The sequence below is a fragment of the Xiphophorus maculatus genome, chromosome 22, assembly GCF_002775205.1.
Source record: "Xiphophorus maculatus strain JP 163 A chromosome 22, X_maculatus-5.0-male, whole genome shotgun sequence".
NCBI lineage: Eukaryota > Metazoa > Chordata > Actinopteri > Cyprinodontiformes > Poeciliidae > Xiphophorus > Xiphophorus maculatus.
Window position 1 is genome coordinate 6,935,952 of NC_036464.1, and position 18,242 is coordinate 6,954,193.

Here is an 18,242-nt window from a genome sequence, read left to right on the forward strand (position 1 = left end):
AATAGCAAACAAATAAAATGGAAGCAAAGCAACCCCAGAGAAACCCAAATGAGACAAATAAAACTGCAGAAAAGATACAAACAAATGAAGTAAAACTGATTTTATTTGAATACATGTCTAAGCTTTTGTAGGATGAGAGTAAAACTTTCTCTATATAAAACAAATAATGAACGTACCTTCTCCATCCCCGATCGATTAAATCTTGGTAGTCTTGTACGGTCATAGAATGAGACCACATTCCTGCCAAAAAAAACAACAAAGAATAAGCAAGACATTTATTTTAATAGGACTAAACATTGTTCAAAGTAATTATAATCAAGATGTTTAATATATTTCATGTGAAGGAATAGAAAAGCTTCATTTAGAAAAGATTCAGCAATTTAGTATCAACAATTCAGAATAAAATTATTGTTTATTATACACAATGTTGTGCAGTTTTATCTGACTAAAGTTACAGAAAAAAACAGAGACAAATTAATTAATAAAACTGAATGTTGCAAGGTCAAATTAATTTAAACACTGTTTTACAGTTTTCAGCAGAAAGATAAAACAGACTCTAGTTTATTAAAGAACTCCTTGAGAATGGAGCACCGGGGAAAAATGTTTACTGCATCTTAAATCACATTTTCCTTGACAATCCAGTCCCAATTTCCCACAGTGCTGTAAAGCCCCAATGGAAACATACAAGTCTGTTATTTGTAGCCAGAGCAGATCCGCTGGGATTTGGATTCTGACCTTTTATTAACACATAACAACCATATGCACATTGTGCACAAACGCACATACCCTAATCTGTGAGTCTGTACAGTCAACTATCAATTTACATCTGGAACAGCCAAATGAACTGCCTGGATCACAGTTCACAACACACACACACACACATTTCTAGTGAGTATAATGCTTCATGTCCCAGGAGAATAGGGTTAATTTGAGTCCACAGAGAGGGGAGAACACAGCATGATTCAATAAAGGAAAACTACCAGACCAAACCAGTCAACGCAAACAGATACAAAAGTTCGGCTGCTGAAACTTGGTGCTGCTCAATTGGAGCAATGTCATCATAAAAGTTTCCAACAACACAGAAAGAAAGTTGATAGATTTACCACTATTTCGATTTTGTAAAGCAAATTTAAAAAAAAACAAATCGCTAGAGGTGTCTGAAAAGTCAAAAAAATACAGTGACAATGTACTAACAACAGCGCGTCCTTCATTCTGATCACACCCCCTCCCTTTATCCCCACATTTGGCTGGGTCTCTCTTGGCTCTGCTCACTTTGGAGGAATTTTTCAAAATCTACCAGGGGAGAGGTTTTGTTTTACGCTTTAAAACAAGATGTCAAACTCATTTTCACTTTAGGCCACATTAAGATCACGAAAGAGCCGGTCGTGGCAGAACGTAAAGGTAAAACTACCCATTAACAAACTGTTAAATATTACACCTTTCTCTGACTTCAATTTGCCTTATCTAAGATTAAATAATATTCAACATCTGTTTACATTGATAACATTTGTCCCTATACAAGTAACGATTGATTTCATTTAACTAATATTTAAGCATACAATTATTATCTTGAAGTTATATTTCTCTGGCCCTGTTATGTCTGAAGTGCCATTGAAATGTGGTGGGCCGAATATGGCCCACACGCCTCAAGTTTGAAACATGCACTTTAAAACATTCATCTCCACCAGTGTCTTCAGATCTTTATAGAGAAATATCAGACAACTATGTAGAATCCAAGTAATTAAGTAATTGTATTATTAATACCTGCACTTTGACATTCAATTAAGAAATGCAGTTTCTAAAGTGGTGATATTCCACTTTAAAACCCTGCATAGCTCCCTGAAGCCTGCATTTATTAATTTAATGATAGTCCACCAGATTTAACAGAGTTAAATCACCAAAAAATAAATCAATAACTGCAGTATCTGGAGTAAACTTTTGAAAAATGGCTGAAAACATGCCATAACGAGGATCATTAATTTAAGATATTCATGTCAGTCAGACGTACAGATGAATCACCCCACATGCGACTGACATGAACAAAAAAGCTGCTGTTCCTGTAGCACAAAACAATCATCTGATCCATTCTTCAGTTTTCCCTGAAGCAAAACAGACACAAAACAGCAGATGTTGGGCTCTGTACTGAAGAGTGAGATGTGCTTTGTGTACAAGCACTATTTATTGCCTTGTTGCTGAAAATGTGCTATATAAATAAAATTGCCTTTACCTTTACAACAGAAGCCTTGATAACATTATCCAACCAATCACAGTGATGGAAACTAATGAAACAGTGAATACGGAAAGACAAATTGTTCATACATAGTTATCTGATAATCACTGCCATATTTTTCCAGCACAGATTAAATCTGTATATTCTCAGAAAATGAACACTTTACATCCAAAATATTACACAAAAGCCATAAAAATTTAAGAAAATTATAATCAGTTTGAAAACAAACTAAATACACATCTTTTCCTTGGGTTATGCAGAAAATTCCTGCTTCATGTAAGAATTACGAATGTTTTCATGTCGTCTGACTTCCTGGAGCTTTGCCATGCCTCCATGACGTAACTACCCAGATTACCACTCTTGGATTAGATCACAGCTATCGTCTGCAGACTTTGTACCCAGTTGCTCATTGACTGCATTAGGAGCTCCCTGAACCTTAAGTATAGTCAACCTGATTATAATTTAATACCACCATTCTGTCCTGCAGGAAAAATTACATCTCTTTTACTTTTTTTTGTCTTAAAATATTAATCAGTTTCAGAAAAACATACACATTTTGATAAAAGACAGTTTGTATAAATTTTTCATGGTAATGTACTTGAGATTACAGATGGAGAATCACAATAGAATTACACAAACAGAAGAAAATAAGCAGAAAACTTTTTTTAAAAGCAACAAGTAATAATTTGAAATCTGTTGCAGCTCCCAGCTAAAAAAAACATCAAGGTGAATGACCAGAGAATACAGATTTGTGCTGGTTGTGAAAGATAGGTTTGATAAGTATGGGTGTCAACATTTGTATGGCCTACTTCAGGTGCAAGAAAGAGTTCACATTGTGGTCAAGGCTGACAAAACAAAAGAAAATACAAGAGAAAAGTTCAACAAATGTAAAAAAAAAATACAGAGCATAGGAAGTAAAACTGCACAATACACTGAAAACCAATCATGACTATAATTTATTTATATATGTGTGTGTGTGTGTGTGTGTGTGTGTGTGTGTGTGTGTGTGTGTGCGTGTGTGTGTGTGTGTGCGCGTGCGTGTGTGTGTGTGGCGGGAGGGTGCGCGTGGGGGTGTGTGGGCTTTTTCTGGATATTAATTGGATTTGCCATGTGCCTTGAGACAACATTTATTGTGACATATAAGAGTTGCAATATTTCAACATATTTTTAAAGTAAGTAAAAATAAAAGATTTTGTTCAAGAAATTACTCAAGAGTAAAAAGGTATGTCATAAAATAACTACTTGAGTTCAGAGTAACTGACCAGAATATAACAATAAGTGTTTTAAAATGTTTTTGTCTGAAAATCAAAAATTCTCAGAGTAAATCCTGTTATTTTGAAAATTAAGATGAAATAAATACAAACAACTAACATAATCAAAAAATATATCACATTTAGGCAGAAAAAAACATTTTCCACATCAAAAATTGTTGATAGAAAACTTCAGTTCAAAAGACAATAATGGATTACCTTCAAAGAATTTCAGGCTTTTCAAATTTCAATCATTTAAACCGAAGATGAACTGATCTGAATATAAAATATATACTTAAAGTAATATATATATATATATATATATATATATATATATATATATATATATATATATATATGAGGACCAGAGGAAAATACCTCCAGTGATAATACAGAGTTTACTGCATTTTCATGACCAATTGCAAAGCAGATAGAAAATGACAATAGAACAACAAAGCTTACAAACAAGAATTCTAAAATATGTGTATGTGGTTGATTTTTGGTTAAAACATCACTGTTCTTCATTCAGCAAAGTTACTTGCAGTACAAAGGATATCCACAAATCTCTCTCAACTAAGAGTAGTGATACTTTATAACAAATCAAGTGTAGCAAAACTATTCCAAAATGGTTTTTTTGTTTATTTTGTTTTGTTTTTTGGGGGGGGGTTTGTCAAAAACTTTCCTCTAGTAACTAGTTACTACCCACCTGACCTCTCTACATGAATTATCTAAAATAAATGTTAATAATGAAACTTGATATACCCAACAAAGTCTGAAGAGGATACATCTCAGATCTTAAAATATACAGCATTAAAGTAAAACACATTCAAGTCCATTGAATAATCAGCCCACTGACTCTTTTTTTAGATCAATGTTTAGCAACACTGGATCTGATCCACAACCTCCTGTCTCTGTTTACTTGGCAACTGATAATGCATTTTTAAAAATCACAGGTTGCAAACACGGTAACTGCAGTTCTGCGTCTCTTACAGACGTATTTTCTTTGACGTTTGTTTATGTCATGCTGAACTTGTCTGACCCCATGCAGCAGCCTAAATCAAACCAAAAGCTTGACGATGCACTCTAGCTAATGGGTGTTGAATTCGTTCTACAAGCCATTCCAGTTAACGATGAAAACACAATCTTACTGGAACTCTTTCCACATAACACGGAAACAGCGTCGAAGGAAATAGTTTACTCAGGCGGTATTGTTCAATAGCTAGCAGGAGTACAGATAACCTCTTGAAGTAACGTAAATAACCCGTAGTAAAATATACTGAACATGACAGTAGTATCATATAGTGCGCTTCTGTTTTGCCTAGTTTCACTGAATGGCAGCGCTGGGTTTTGGGGGGTTTTCATTAGAGTAAAGCTATATGATGCTACCGGCTAAAAGCTAAGCTAACGCTCAGAAAGTGTTCACTTTACGGTCTAGTCAAGAAATAAAACAATTAAAATGTGACATATACTGACATTATAATACGTCGTACAGAATTAACTTCAAATACATATCGCCTTTTCCCAAATTTTTATCTATTTCCAGCAAGTACATGGCTCAGCTTGATTAGCATTAGCTAGCTCAGTTAAATGCCCAACTCCGTTTCTTCGACATCTTCAACAGAACCTACCGTGAGAGAAGTTTCCCTTGTCATTTTTGCAGTAACCGCAGCGGTAGCCATCATCCCCTCCAAAATATTCTACTATTGTATAAGAGTTGCTTCCTGCCATCTTTGCAATGCAGACACACAGCTGACTGCTGAGTTTGGTAGGTCAACCGGTGACGGGTACTCCGCCCACAGCCTATGCGTCTGGGGTGCTGCGTTCAAAGACTCCATGTCTGAGAGCATTAATATCCACTGTACCAGATGCCTCTAGTATATTCACAAAATTGAGATTGTATTAATCTTTTACAAACAATTTCTAACATGTAAATGGGAGATATTGTTACAATAGATTAACAATCATGCTTCTCAGTGCCTTAAAAAGTATACACACCAGAACTTTTAACTTAACCAATGTTCAGTGTATTTTAATTTACTAAAAATTATTATACTAATTACACATTGAAATTAAACGCTGTAATTCATATTATCCAAGGTTCTTCTAGTTGTAGATGCTGATGGCTGTGGGCAGGAAGGATCTCTTATAGAGGTCTGTATTGTTCTCAAACAAAAATATAATCCCTACAGTTGTTTTTATACTCATTAAGTAAAAAGAAATGGATTTCATTTACTAAACAGTAAATGAAATAATAGTATCCTAAAGATATTATTAATGGGGATAAAGACAGCCACAGATTTTGTTTGTTTTTGTATATTTTTTTCTTTCACTTCAGTTTTGCACTTTTGTTCCGATTTATCACATAAAATGAATAATGCACTTGCAATTATATAGTCTGATAAGTACAAAGTACAAACTCATGATTTAAGAACTGTACACCATGTTTATTAAATTATCTCTGCAAAGAGGACAGCAAAAAAAATAAAAAATCAGAACCAAGATCTTGCACAAACAATACTTGCAGTGATCTACAAAGCAAAGGGAGACTTTAAATGTAAAAAAAAAAATAAATTAGAAAATCGCAGCTGAGCCAATGATCCATTTTTTAAAATCTTGTTACAAAAATGACTTTGTAGAAGGGGAAATGAGCTTTACTTTATGTCTGCATTATGCATAGTTCTTTTTTGTTGCTCTAGCAAAATGTATGTTTTGTTGATGCGCTGAAAGATTCAGATTCACAGGTTTCAGTACCGGTTCACAGAATTAGGAAATTGGAACTCTACAAAAATCAACCCGATTGTGTCTGCAAGTCTCCTGCACTGACATAGTAAACTCACACAGGTGATGGAAGAGCAGCTAGAAAGTTGAAATGATACCTTTTGACACAAGACTCTAATAAACTCTTTCCAGACATCTGTTGATTAGGCTCCAGCTGGGTGATCTCCTAATTAATATGTCCCTGTGGGACCGGGATGCTCTCATGGAGATATTTCATACTGCCTTGCTCGGAGAAGTCTGCCACAGTGTGTCCCTCTCCTCGAAGGACCCATTTGGTCGTGAGGAGTCCCTCCAAACCCACTGGTCCCCTGGCGTGTATCCTTGCTGTGCTAATGCCAACCTCAGCTCCTGCAGTGATTAAATAAAAAATGTTTTAAAAAAACATGCAAAAATGTGTTATTTTGCTCTTGAAGGCATTGTTTATTAATAAGGAGATATGTAAAGGCATGCCTGATGTTTTGCTCACCCAGGCCAAAGCGGTATCCATCGGCAAAGCGAGAGCTGGAGTTCCAGAACACGCAGGCGCTGTCGACCTGCTGCAGGAACTGCTCGGCTGTTTCCTCGTTCTCTGTGACAATGACATCAGTGTGGGAGCTGCCGTATTTGTGAATGTGGTCCACAGCATCCTGCATGCTGTCTACCACCTCGATGCAGCACTCCAGGTCCCCGTACTCTGTTCGGAGAGACTTCACCTCAGATGGGCTAAAGGTTAAGTACGATGCAAAGCGAGGACCTGCATGAATCTTTACCTGAAGGACAACAATAATTAGTGAAACAAAGAACCAAACTACCTTGCTAGTGGAGACCAGATTTGGTGTCAATGCATGTTTCTTACTTCTTCTGTCCTCAACATATCAATGATCTGGTCAAACAAAGGAGTGCGCAGCAAATCTCTGTGAATAAGAAGGGTCTCCATGGCATTACAGGCTGCAGGATAGTCACATTTGGAGTCTCTGACTAAAACAAAAGAGAATCTCCATGTTCATTCAGCAACAAAATGTTCACCATTTTGATAAAGATTCTAACGTTTTCATCTTTTACCAAATGACGATCACAAACTTGGGTGTTATTGGGATTTTATGTAAACATACAGTCAGAGCTACAATAGCATGGTTGGATCAAAATTATTCATGTGTTAAAATGGCCTAGTCAAAGTCCAGAACAAGCTTTATCTGTTTTGCAAAGAACAACAAAGACTTAAGTCTCTAAACTTACAAAACTGGTAGCAATATCCTCCAAAAATTCTGCAAATTATTGTTTCAGAGATACTGAAAACAAAACCATGCCACACCAAACACATGCCTGAATTTCCTCTCAAGTCCCAAGAATGAACTGCTCTGTGTTGGTTCTCTACATAAAATCCCAATGAAACACAATGTAGTTTGTTATTGTAAATTGACAGAATGTGAAAAAGTTTAAGAGATATGAAGCTTGAACAAAATCCCAGAATGAAGACTTTTCAGCTGTGTGCCGCTAATACATACCAACATCAATGGCTTTGTCCATGCTGGCTTCATTGTCGACATAAACATGGCAGACACCCTCACTGTGGCCCAGCACAGGAACGCCCTTGGCTGCCCTCTGAATGTCTCGGACGAGCTCAGAGGAACCTCTTGGAATGATCAGGTCGATCATTTTGTCCAGCTTGCACAAATCCTCCACCTCCTCACGCGTGCTCACCTTTATAACATTTTACATTTTAATGCAAGTAGAAAATTAAGGAGGTGACTGAATAAACAAGCCTTACCAGCTGAATGGCATCAGCCACTCCATGAATTGAAAGTGCTTCCTGTGTGAGTTGATGCAGGATTTTGTTGGTGTTTGACGCTTCTTTGCCTCCTTTAAGAAGCAACGCGTTTCCGCTGGCAATCGCGAGGGCCGATACCTGCAAAGAGTTTTTATAATACAATGCATCGGTTCTGATAATCCAAAATTTAAAGAAAAGCAGAATGGTTGGTTCTGGGACTGTTCTACCTGTGGGAGGCAATCAGGACGTGACTCAAAAATGACCAGCAAGACCCCGATGGGAACAGTGATTTGCTCCAGCTCCAGGTTGTTAGCCACCCTGGTCCGCCTCAGCACCCGACCCACACTGTTCCCAGAAGATACGGCAAGCTGGCGCAGGCCGATGGCGAGGCTGTTCAGCTTAGCAGTAGACAGACTGAGGCGATTGATCAGAGGCTGCGACAAACGACCTGAGTGCAGAGTGATTGATTATTTTAAAAACTGTTCGAGGTGCACCAATAAATACCGTAAAGTCCTAATTCACCTATTATTTTAGGTTTATAAAGCACATAAACTAATAGGGTGTACTTCAGTGCAATTTGTTTGGAGTTTAATGACCAGAAAAAAAGGTTAGGGATATGTATTTTGATACACAAATGTAGAACATTTTGAAGCACAGTCATTTTTTTGCAGGTTTTAAAACTACTTTGTTTTTTAAACTGCATGTCACATTCCTTAGAAAAATGAAAATTGACATTGGGAAATCAGATTTGAAAGAAATTCAGACAACAAGGAAAAACAAAATTGGTCTAGCTCTGACTGAAAGGAATCATTTTCCTTTCAACGTCATCAGCAGCAATGAGCTCTACCTGTTGCTGTTGCTAACTCCATGTCTTTCCTGTTGGCACTAAGAATCTCATCCTTCTTTTCTGTAAGCAACTCAGCAAGACAGCAGATGATTTCTCCTCTCTGCAAACACAAACATTGTGATAGATGATAAATAAAAAATTAAAAAACACACATCATCTCCTAATAACTCCTCATTTGGGGTGATATCTTTCACCCACATACTTGTTCAGGGAGTAAAGATGCAAGTGCCCGTCCAGCATGCCGTGCCATCTCTGTCTGCTGCTCCACAGTTGGCCCTGATTGTGGTCAATACATACACAGGTCGAAATTTAATGCACATCCAAAAATAAGGATCAAGTATCTTAGCCATGTGGTTTCGATAAATACCTGCAGGTTTTACTTCGGAGAAAAAGGTGCCAATCTTTTTCCCTTCGACAATGTCTGTGATGACGTGGCCTGTGACTTTAGGATCCGTGCCATTGGCGATGATGACTGAGGTCCCTCCTTGAAGCGCCCAGAGGGCTGCTTTCACCTGATCCACAGCAAATATTTAGTCAGATTATAAAAATAATCTGTAATTTAGTCAAAACTTTGTTCTGACTAAATATTTGATCTTCCTTTTTTATAATCAGAGATAACAGATCATCTGTAGTGCTTACCTTGGCCTCCATGCCACCAATGCCGACTCTGGACTTGGTGCCATAAGTGATTGACTGCTGGTCCCCGGGGTAGAAGATGTCAATGAGCTTAGCATCGTCGGTTCCAGGAGGACTGTCATACAAGCCTGCAGGACACAATTTTACACATTAAAACTTTGACTGTGAGTTAAACTAAGGATGTTTTAAGACTTTTATTATCAATTTAAATTTAAAACCTACCTGATTTACAAACAGTCTTAGACACCCAACTACTTTTAAACAGTAATTTTCTTCAAAGGTAAACTTGGGGATTAGTTAAATGGACGAAATTATGTACAATTTGAAACATCAGTCAGTGTTAAACCAAAAGACTCAAGTTGGAGCCAAAAAGATGAAAATTACTTATTTTTTAGTACCACTATGTGATTCCAAGTATACATCCAAACTGACAACATATTGCTGTCAGCAAATAAAGTTTTAGGTTGGCCCAGTCAAAGTTCAGCACTAAATCTGACAGAAAGAAAATGTGTGGTTTCACATGAACAAGTATGTGGACAAGGGAGCCTGACAAATCTGGAGAACTTTTAAAGAGCAAAAGCGGGAAATATTTTTGAGTCAAGATGTGACATAATGATAAGAGTGAAAGCTGAAATTAATCAGTTAAATGTCATTTTTTTGTCAACAGCAAACATTTCCTTCTTCACTGTACCTTGAACGTCAGACAGAGCAATGAGAAGATCAGCTTTCATCTCAACAGCCAGCCGCGCAGCTAAGCTGTCATTGTCTTTAATGCTTATGACCTAAAATACAAGCAAAAACTTATTCACCTAACATGTCTCTTAGTCACACATTAAACAAATACTCGTGGTCAGTAAATGGACAGCACAAAAATGAGAATGCGACTACCACTTTTACCAACAAACAGTACCCACATTAACCCCCTGTAGGTCACTGTTGGGAACAGGGGGTGGCACAACGGCGTCGTTGGTGTTGATGATAGGCACGATGTTCATCCGCAGCAGCTCGTGTAGCGTGCTGTTCAGGTTGCGACGTTTCTGCTCGTCGTGGAAATCCAAATTGGTTACCAAAATCTACAAAAAGGACAGAAATAATCACATTTAAGAAGCTTTTTAACCTATTTGCTGTTGGTTGTAATCTGTAAAGAAAAGCCAAATACAAACTTGTGCCGTGCAGATGCTGTACTGGGTGAACATAGCTTCATACAGAGCCATCAGACCACTTTGTCCTGCAGCTGCACATGCTCTGGCCTCTAAAACTGGAACAGACTGAATCAGAGAAATCAGATTAGAAGAGTAAATCAAACATTTAGATAGCAGATAGGAGTACTTTCTAAGTGGAATTTAATTTGTGGTGCTAAAGAATTAGTTACAATGTCTTTGAGTTGGTTCTGTCCAGAGTGCAAGGCTTGTCTGACGCTCTGAGACAACAGAATCTCATGTCTGAGCCGCTGCTTCCCAAAAGCCACAGCACCGCTCGTAACAATCATCATCTCCCGGCCTTGATTCTGCAACATGGCCACCTTGTGGTACACACAAAACACTACATTCAGGTTTCTATTTGAAAAGCGACTCTCCAATAAAATGTCTGTCATGACCATGTCTGCAGCATCACCTGCTCCACTATGGAAGCCAGCCGTCCCAGCGCTAGGCCACACTCGTCACCTCGTGTAACCACGGCGCTGCCCAGTTTCACGACGATGCGCTTGGCCTGCTTCAGCTCACTGCGGTGGGCAAACGATTTCCCATGGGAACGTGGGAGCAAAACTGCAAGAAAGAAGAGACACATTTTAAAAATGTGATTTTATTTCATACATGGAATTTTGAGAATCGCAAGTCAGGGAAAATATGTCTCTGTTTAGTTGATGCTGTTATATGCAAATCGGGGTTGCTGAAAATTTAAGATTTAATCATTTTTTTAGTAGGTTTAGGGCAGATGTACAGACTGATGCATGGATAAATTAAATAAATGGATAGTCAGACTGAAATAAGCACCAGGAGTAAAGCCTGGAACTATCATTTCCAGACGAGGACCTGGGTGGTAGCTCACATTTAGCCTGCGAGAATTCTCTGATGGAGACTGGACCGACATTGGTCTGCCGGATCCTGGATGGCAGGCGAGAGCACAGAGCCAGCCTGGCAAACATGGCACAAACACCTGAAGACCTGTAGGGATGACCATACAAATCAATGTCAGGTTACTGGAACAGGGGAATAACCTCAACTGAGATAAGCTGCAGTTTTATTCAAAGATGGGCTGCATGGGAGTCAATCTACAACAGAAATATAACATTTAAACACGTTAAAATAAATACTATGTGGCGGAGGAAACCAATAAGGATTATTCAGTTGTACTTTCTGGGAAGTTTGCTTTCATGTTCGGAATGCTGTTTGCTGTCATAACTTGACACACTGACCCAGAGAAGATGTTTTCAGATCACTGAAATCCACAAAAAGGTGTTTTATACAAGTAAATCATATAATATATTAATTAATTATGCTTCAAAACTTAATAAATAAGAATACAACACCTGCTTAGCAAATACAACTGATGTCAACACGAACCTGCAGCGAGCTAACGTTAGCTAGCTTTAGCTACAGTTAGCTACAGTTTCGAGACATTTAGCAGCAGCGGAAAGTTGTTTTATTGAACAAAATAAGCTGTTACCTGACAGTGCGAAGAGTTAGAAAGCCAGACAACACAACAGTGGTCTGCAAAGAGGGGACACGTAGTCAGTCAGTCAGTCTGACTGTCTGCTGCCACATCCACAGCCCACGTTGTTTGGGAAGTGAAGCGGACCGGAGGGATTCACGAAAAGTGACTACGTATCTAATAACGACCAGCGTGTACGCAGGAAATCCTGTAAGCTAAAGCAACGTACGTTTTAACTACGCATAAAACACGTTCTGGACGACTTCTGTTAATAAAGCAACTATACATAGAAATAGTAACAAATATTCTGTAAAGCCTTTAGCGATGAAAAGGCCCAGGACTTATAAAGCTTAAGTTGACCACTTACGTTTGTCGTGGTTAACGAGAAACTTAAATTTTTTACATTGGTTGTACTTTGATATTCCATCCATTTTCTTTTTATCTGAGTGTGCCAGAAATATGGACATACTGGAGTGTGTGCAGGTTTTTGGCCTTGGGTGCCTGTCAAGCATTTCCTTTTCGAGCACGTTGAGATTATTTTAGTACAAAAATGTGTCTTTTGCATTCCTTGTTGATGTGTGTGAATTTATACTTCTATCATGTTCGAAATAAATAAATAAAATAAGTATGACGGTGGCAGTATGATGCTATGGGATTGATTTCCAGCAAGTTTTACTGATAATGGAGAATTGCTCTTTAAACTCTTTACCCTAATTTGTAATAAACAAAGCAGGCTAATATTAAGCTCCTGGATTGGCCTTCTCAAAGCTTCAACCCTGTTAAAAGTTTATGTGCCACACCTAAAAGCAGGGGGAAACATATCAATTAAGTAAACTTTGCAAATTCTGATAAGAAGAGTGGTCAAATATACAGCAAAAATTATGCAAAAATCTTGCTGATGGCTAAAATAGCATGGTCAAAGAAGTGGAACATGCTGGCAGACATTAAACCAAATATTAACAAGGATGTATGTTTAATTTTGAGCCAAACTTTTAAAAGAATGACTAAGGCAAGGCAAGGCAAGGCAAGTTTATTTATATAGCACTTTAAAACAGTACCACTGACCAAAGTGCTGTACAATCACAAGATTAAACAAATAAAATCAAAATTAAAACACATAAAAACCAACAATGCAGTGACGTAAAGCACTCTATATAATACATAAACATACCCAGATAAATACAGAAAAGCAGCATCTCAAACTGAATCAAAGGCCAACCGAAAAAGGTAAGTCTTAAGAGCAGATTTAAAAATTGCTAAGGAGGGGGCCTGTTTTACCAACATAGGTAAAGAATTCCAAAGTTTGGGAGCTGCAACAGCAAACGCCCTGTCTCCTCTCTGCCTCCTGGAAGTCCTCGGCACCTCCAGGTTCATTTGGCTCGCTGATCTAAGAGCTCGAGGAGGACAGTGTATATGTAGCAGCTCAGAGAGATAGGAGGGAGCAAGGCCATTTAAAGATTTAAATACAAATAAAAGAATCTTAAAATGCACTCTGAAATGTACCGGCAGCCAGTGCAGAGAATATAAAATCGGGGTAACATGTTCTCTCTTCCGCGATCCAGTTAAGAGCCGAGCAGCCGCATTCTGGACCAGCTGAAGACGGGACAAAGAAGACTGGCTGACACCCACATATAAGGAGTTACAGTAATCCAGTTGTGTTGTGATAAAAGCATGGATTAATATTTCAAAATAATCCACTGGTACAATATTCCTAATCTTAGCAAGCCGCCTCAAATGGAAAAAAAGAGTTTAAAATTAACTTCTGAGTTTAAAATTAAACTCAGAAGACTATAGCCTTACATTTAAGTATGTTAAAGACTAATTTAAATGTAATTTTTCCCACAGTATTTTATTGGTTCTGCGTTTTGGAAAGCAAATGTAACTCTCCTGGGACTAGGTGGTTTACAACAGCTACTGATATCCCCCCATCTTTAGTAACATGACACTATGAGGCTCTTTAGAGGCTTGTAAACATGTGAAACATTGATGAGCTGGAAGGTCAGGAGCACTGGGTGCAGAAGTCTGCCGTAACAGGTGAAAGCAGCAACATGGGGACTGTTAGCGAACCTTTGAAGTGTCCTGTCTGCCAGGATTTTTTCACAGAACCTGTGACGCTCCAATGTGGACATAACTTCTGCCTCACCTGTATCCGAGCCGTTTGGGAAACAGATGAGTCCACTGAGAGTCCTTTCTTCTGTCCAGAGTGTCAGATATTCCTCCCACCTAATCTCACTCTGGACATAAACACAAGCCTCCAGGAAAAAGTCAAGGATTTCACCACAAACCAGCAACCAGCAGCAGCTGAGACCGACTCTACAGCAGCATCCTCTCTAATTATCCACTGTGACCACTGCATAGAGAAGCCATGTGTGGCCATCCAGACCTGTTTGACCTGTGATGCCTCGCTGTGCCAGGCCCACGCCCAGCTGCACCAGCAGAGGTCTGCCCTGAGGGAGCACACGCTGGTGGATGTGACCAAGGATCCACTGTCGCTGAAGTGCAGGGAGCACCGGGATGAGCTCAAGCTCTTCTGTATGGAGGAGAAAATCCCTGTGTGCTGTTTGTGTGTCCTGGTTGGAGTCCACAAGCACCATAAGGCATCTCAACTTCATGAAGCCAGCGCAGACTTTAGGGTAACATTTTTATTTTGTTTTTCTAATATTCTATTCTGCCACAAACTAAACAATGACTTCAGTAATTACTGTTCACTACATCTATTTAAAATTTATTTTATGATAGGAAACTAATAATATGAGTGCATACGAGGCAATTAGACTGTAGTGTGTTAGTCCATACAGTGCCATCTACTGTGCAATCAGTGCAACTTCACAATATCTTGCTAGCCCTGGAGTATGACGCCCTTTAGGTAAATAATTGATGGTGTCAATTAAAAACTAAGGATGAACATAAATGCAATGTTTAAAATGATTCAGTGAAGTGAACATATCAAAACTAACCATTTTTCAATCAAAGAGGACGTCATGCACGGCTGTATATATTTTATCTCAATTTTTGGCCATTTTTAATTGTATTGTTTCAGAAAATACTTCAACAGTAGTAACTTAGTGTCAGTTACTCAAGTTTTGTTGTCAAAAATCATTCTTTTGCTAATTAGACCAGTAATACATGATACAGATAGTGTCTTTTTATTTTATATTGCTAAATTGCAGCAATATGATTGCAGGGTGATTCAATCACCAGCACTGACTTCTTGAGTCCTTGATATGGCTACTTTGACTTAGTATATGTTATTATTAATTTGTTTTGCACATATATATATTTGTAGGTCTAAGTGCATGTCATCCACATAAGAACACATATGAAAATATTTTTAAATTGTACACAAGAGCATAAAAATTAAGTTCACATTTTATATATACCAAACGAAAAGTAAAACATCTTGAATGTGGTTATGCTAATTCATAACCATATTCTGATTCAGTTTTATGTCTGTCTTCAGAGTATGTTGGTGGCTAATATGAACAACTTACTGAAGAGGAGAGGTGAAGCAGAGCACACCATCAAGGACTTGGAGTCACTTTACACACAAACTGTGGTACAGTCATTATGAGCTTATAATACACTCCTGTTTTCTCTTGCGGGCAGCCTTACGTTTATGACATTTTAATTATCTTCCAGAAATCTGCTGCGGATTTCAGAGAGAAAATCTCAGACAAGTACAGCAGAATCCGTGTGGTTTTAGATGCAGACGAGCGTCTGATGATGCAGATTATAGATGCAGAAGAGGCGTACATGACGGACTGGCTGGAGGCCCAGAGGGGCATCACGGAAACTCAGATTAAAGAGATAGACAGATTAAGAGCCTCCAATAAAGCTCTCCTCCAGGAAACAAATGACCTGCAGTTCCTTCAGGTGAGTAAATCATTCTAAAAATAATTTAAGTATTTTACAATGATCATTAAACCACAATGTATTAAGCCTGCTATGAATCAAACACCACTGGACCTGCAGTCACAGTAATCTAAGAAGAAGCCCATAATCTAATGCCACCATCTTTGAGCATGTACAGTTTGCCTCTGTTTACATGGACAAGCCAAATGCAGGGAAATATTTTAGGGTAAACAAAGATGGAGTAGCTTGGCCACAATGACATAAACTATGTTTGAAAGAGTCAAATCAGTTCTTTCCAAATAAGAACACTGTCAGCACTGGCAAGCATGGTCGTGGCAGTAGCATGGTGAAGGAACGTTTTAAATGACTGCCTTCAAATTCCTCAACTTCAAATTAATTTGATGGCTAGATTGTTCAAACTTGGACACATGTGATGGTTTTGTTTGGACAATGACCGTAAACAGACATTAAGAACAAATAAAGTTGGTTAACTTTGAGAATTGATCATTTGAAGGAGCATCTGTGCCAGAAATCCCACTAATTCAATCAAATTGTTCCTTTCTTGATAAAGAATGCACATTTCTGACAGAAACTGTGGATTTTAAGCATATGGACTAGTGACTAGTTATGAATTCACCTTTGTTTTTCTTGTGTGTGAATTTTCAGTTCTGTATGTACTTGCTTTGTTTTCCATCTTCAAAAGTAAAATTTCTTAATACTGTTTTGAAGTTGAGCTAAAACTGATGGCCTGTTAATTTTTAACAGCAAATCAGATCACAAAATCTTTGGTGAGTATATTTTTACACATTACATTTTGGTATATTTAACCTTTCTTTTGTGTTGTTACTAATTTGCTCCTTTGGTACATTTATTTTTTGTTTTCTTTACAGTGAACCATTGGATTTTCCTCCACTGCAGGCTGTAAACAGGGATCTTTGTGACCATGAAAAACTAAAAACCATTGAGAGGCTCGTTGATGATCTCTCATTAGCTCTGTCGCAACACTTTCCACGAATGTGGTCATGTTAGTGATTAATTCAGGATTTCATAAGCAAGCAATCATCATTTGCATAAATGTGGTGCTGATTGTCGTTTTTTTCTATTATTATTATTGCAGACCTAAGTTCACCGGCTTTAGATCCAAAAACAGCCCATCCGAAACTAGAAATATCTCCAGATAAAAAGCAAGTTTACTGGAGGCGCCATCGTGTTGGAGACAGACCAAACCCTCAGCCTTACGACTCCCAGTACAGTGTTCTCGCTCAGGAGAGCTTTACAAATGGCCAGCATTACTGGGAGGTGATTGTCCAGGATAAACCCTTCTGGCTGATTGGTGTCACCACAGGTTTGCTCACTAAGAAAACCAGTCCGGTTCAGAATTCCTCCAGCCTGGGTGTGAACAGCACATCCTGGTGCATCTACCATGGAGATGGACAGTACCTGGCTTGCCACGACACACAAGAGAAGCAGCTGCCAGTAGCAAAGAGAGTCAGGAAACTGGGCATACTGGCTAATATCCAGAAGGGGGAGCTGTCATTCTATGATGCGGATGCAATGACTCTGCTTCACTCTTTCTGTGTGCAGTGCACAGAGCCTCTTTACCCCATGTTCAACCCATGCATCGATATGACCGGAGTCAACAGGCAGCCGCTCACTTTGTTCTGGATTAAGGATCCCTGGAATTGGGAAGACGATGAAAAATGAATGATCTTTTCTGTGTTTATTTCATTTGAATAATGTGGTGAAAATGTCAAGTCAAATAATTACTTGTAAGTCTGTACACCGACAGATATTTGCATGGTTTAAACAAGGATCTCAATCTATCTATTTAAGTATTAGAAGGTAGATGATAGACAATATTTTCCTTCAGTGTTTATATATTATCAATCTATTCTGACTATGCTTTAATTCTATAGTTGTGCAACGTTTAATAAAGTAAATACACATGGAGAACTTACTGTGCAATATTTTTGTTACAGGTTCAACATCAAAAGTTGTACTTTACTTTGCCTTGACAATGTATTCACACCTTTGGACGTTTTCTACATTTTGTCACATTACAACCAAAAAAACATTTGTATAATTTATTCAGATTTTATAGGATAGATCAAAATGGACCAAATGGTCCATATGATGCACCATTTTGGTCTGATAATTGTGAAATATCAGGAAAATTTATTTGTGTCACCATTCAAAACAGCTACAGATTCAAATATGTCACATCTACAGATTTAAATCATAGCCAGGTCT

General features: G+C 38.1%; 3 protein-coding genes across 5 annotated transcripts in view; 1 reads left to right on the forward strand and 2 right to left on the reverse strand.

The window, feature by feature from the left end:
• Positions 1–5,269, reverse strand: part of ate1 (arginyltransferase 1) — a 60,112-nt gene extending 54,843 nt beyond the window's left edge. For all 3 annotated transcript variants that reach the window (XM_023327543.1, XM_023327542.1, XM_023327541.1), the window contains exons 1-2: positions 5,109–5,269; positions 177–240 (exon numbers count right to left, since the gene is read on the reverse strand). In XM_023327543.1, coding sequence (XP_023183311.1) covers positions 177–240; positions 5,109–5,208 — 164 coding nt within the window. In that variant the 5' untranslated portion in view covers positions 5,209–5,269. The remainder of the gene's footprint in view (positions 1–176; positions 241–5,108) is intronic.
• A 634-nt stretch (positions 5,270–5,903) lies between these two features.
• Positions 5,904–12,284, reverse strand: LOC102235369 (delta-1-pyrroline-5-carboxylate synthase). The gene is made up of 17 exons (XM_005795141.3): positions 12,156–12,284; positions 11,538–11,653; positions 11,103–11,254; positions 10,861–11,010; positions 10,652–10,756; positions 10,403–10,561; positions 10,180–10,270; positions 9,492–9,616; positions 9,220–9,364; positions 9,055–9,128; positions 8,853–8,952; positions 8,233–8,453; positions 8,006–8,143; positions 7,743–7,938; positions 7,094–7,215; positions 6,725–7,007; positions 5,904–6,606 (listed from the first exon to the last, which is right to left on the reverse strand). The coding sequence occupies exons 2-17, from the start codon at positions 11,632–11,634 to the stop codon at positions 6,425–6,427; spliced, it is 2,340 nt and encodes a 779-aa protein (XP_005795198.1). The 5' UTR covers positions 11,635–11,653; positions 12,156–12,284; the 3' UTR covers positions 5,904–6,424.
• A 1,904-nt stretch (positions 12,285–14,188) lies between these two features.
• On the forward strand, positions 14,189–17,794 carry LOC102236624 (E3 ubiquitin/ISG15 ligase TRIM25-like). The gene is made up of 6 exons (XM_023327058.1): positions 14,189–14,773; positions 15,601–15,696; positions 15,780–16,013; positions 16,758–16,780; positions 16,883–17,016; positions 17,110–17,794. The coding sequence occupies exons 1-6, from the start codon at positions 14,189–14,191 to the stop codon at positions 17,694–17,696; spliced, it is 1,659 nt and encodes a 552-aa protein (XP_023182826.1). The 3' UTR covers positions 17,697–17,794.
• Positions 17,795–18,242: the final 448 nt, after the last annotated feature.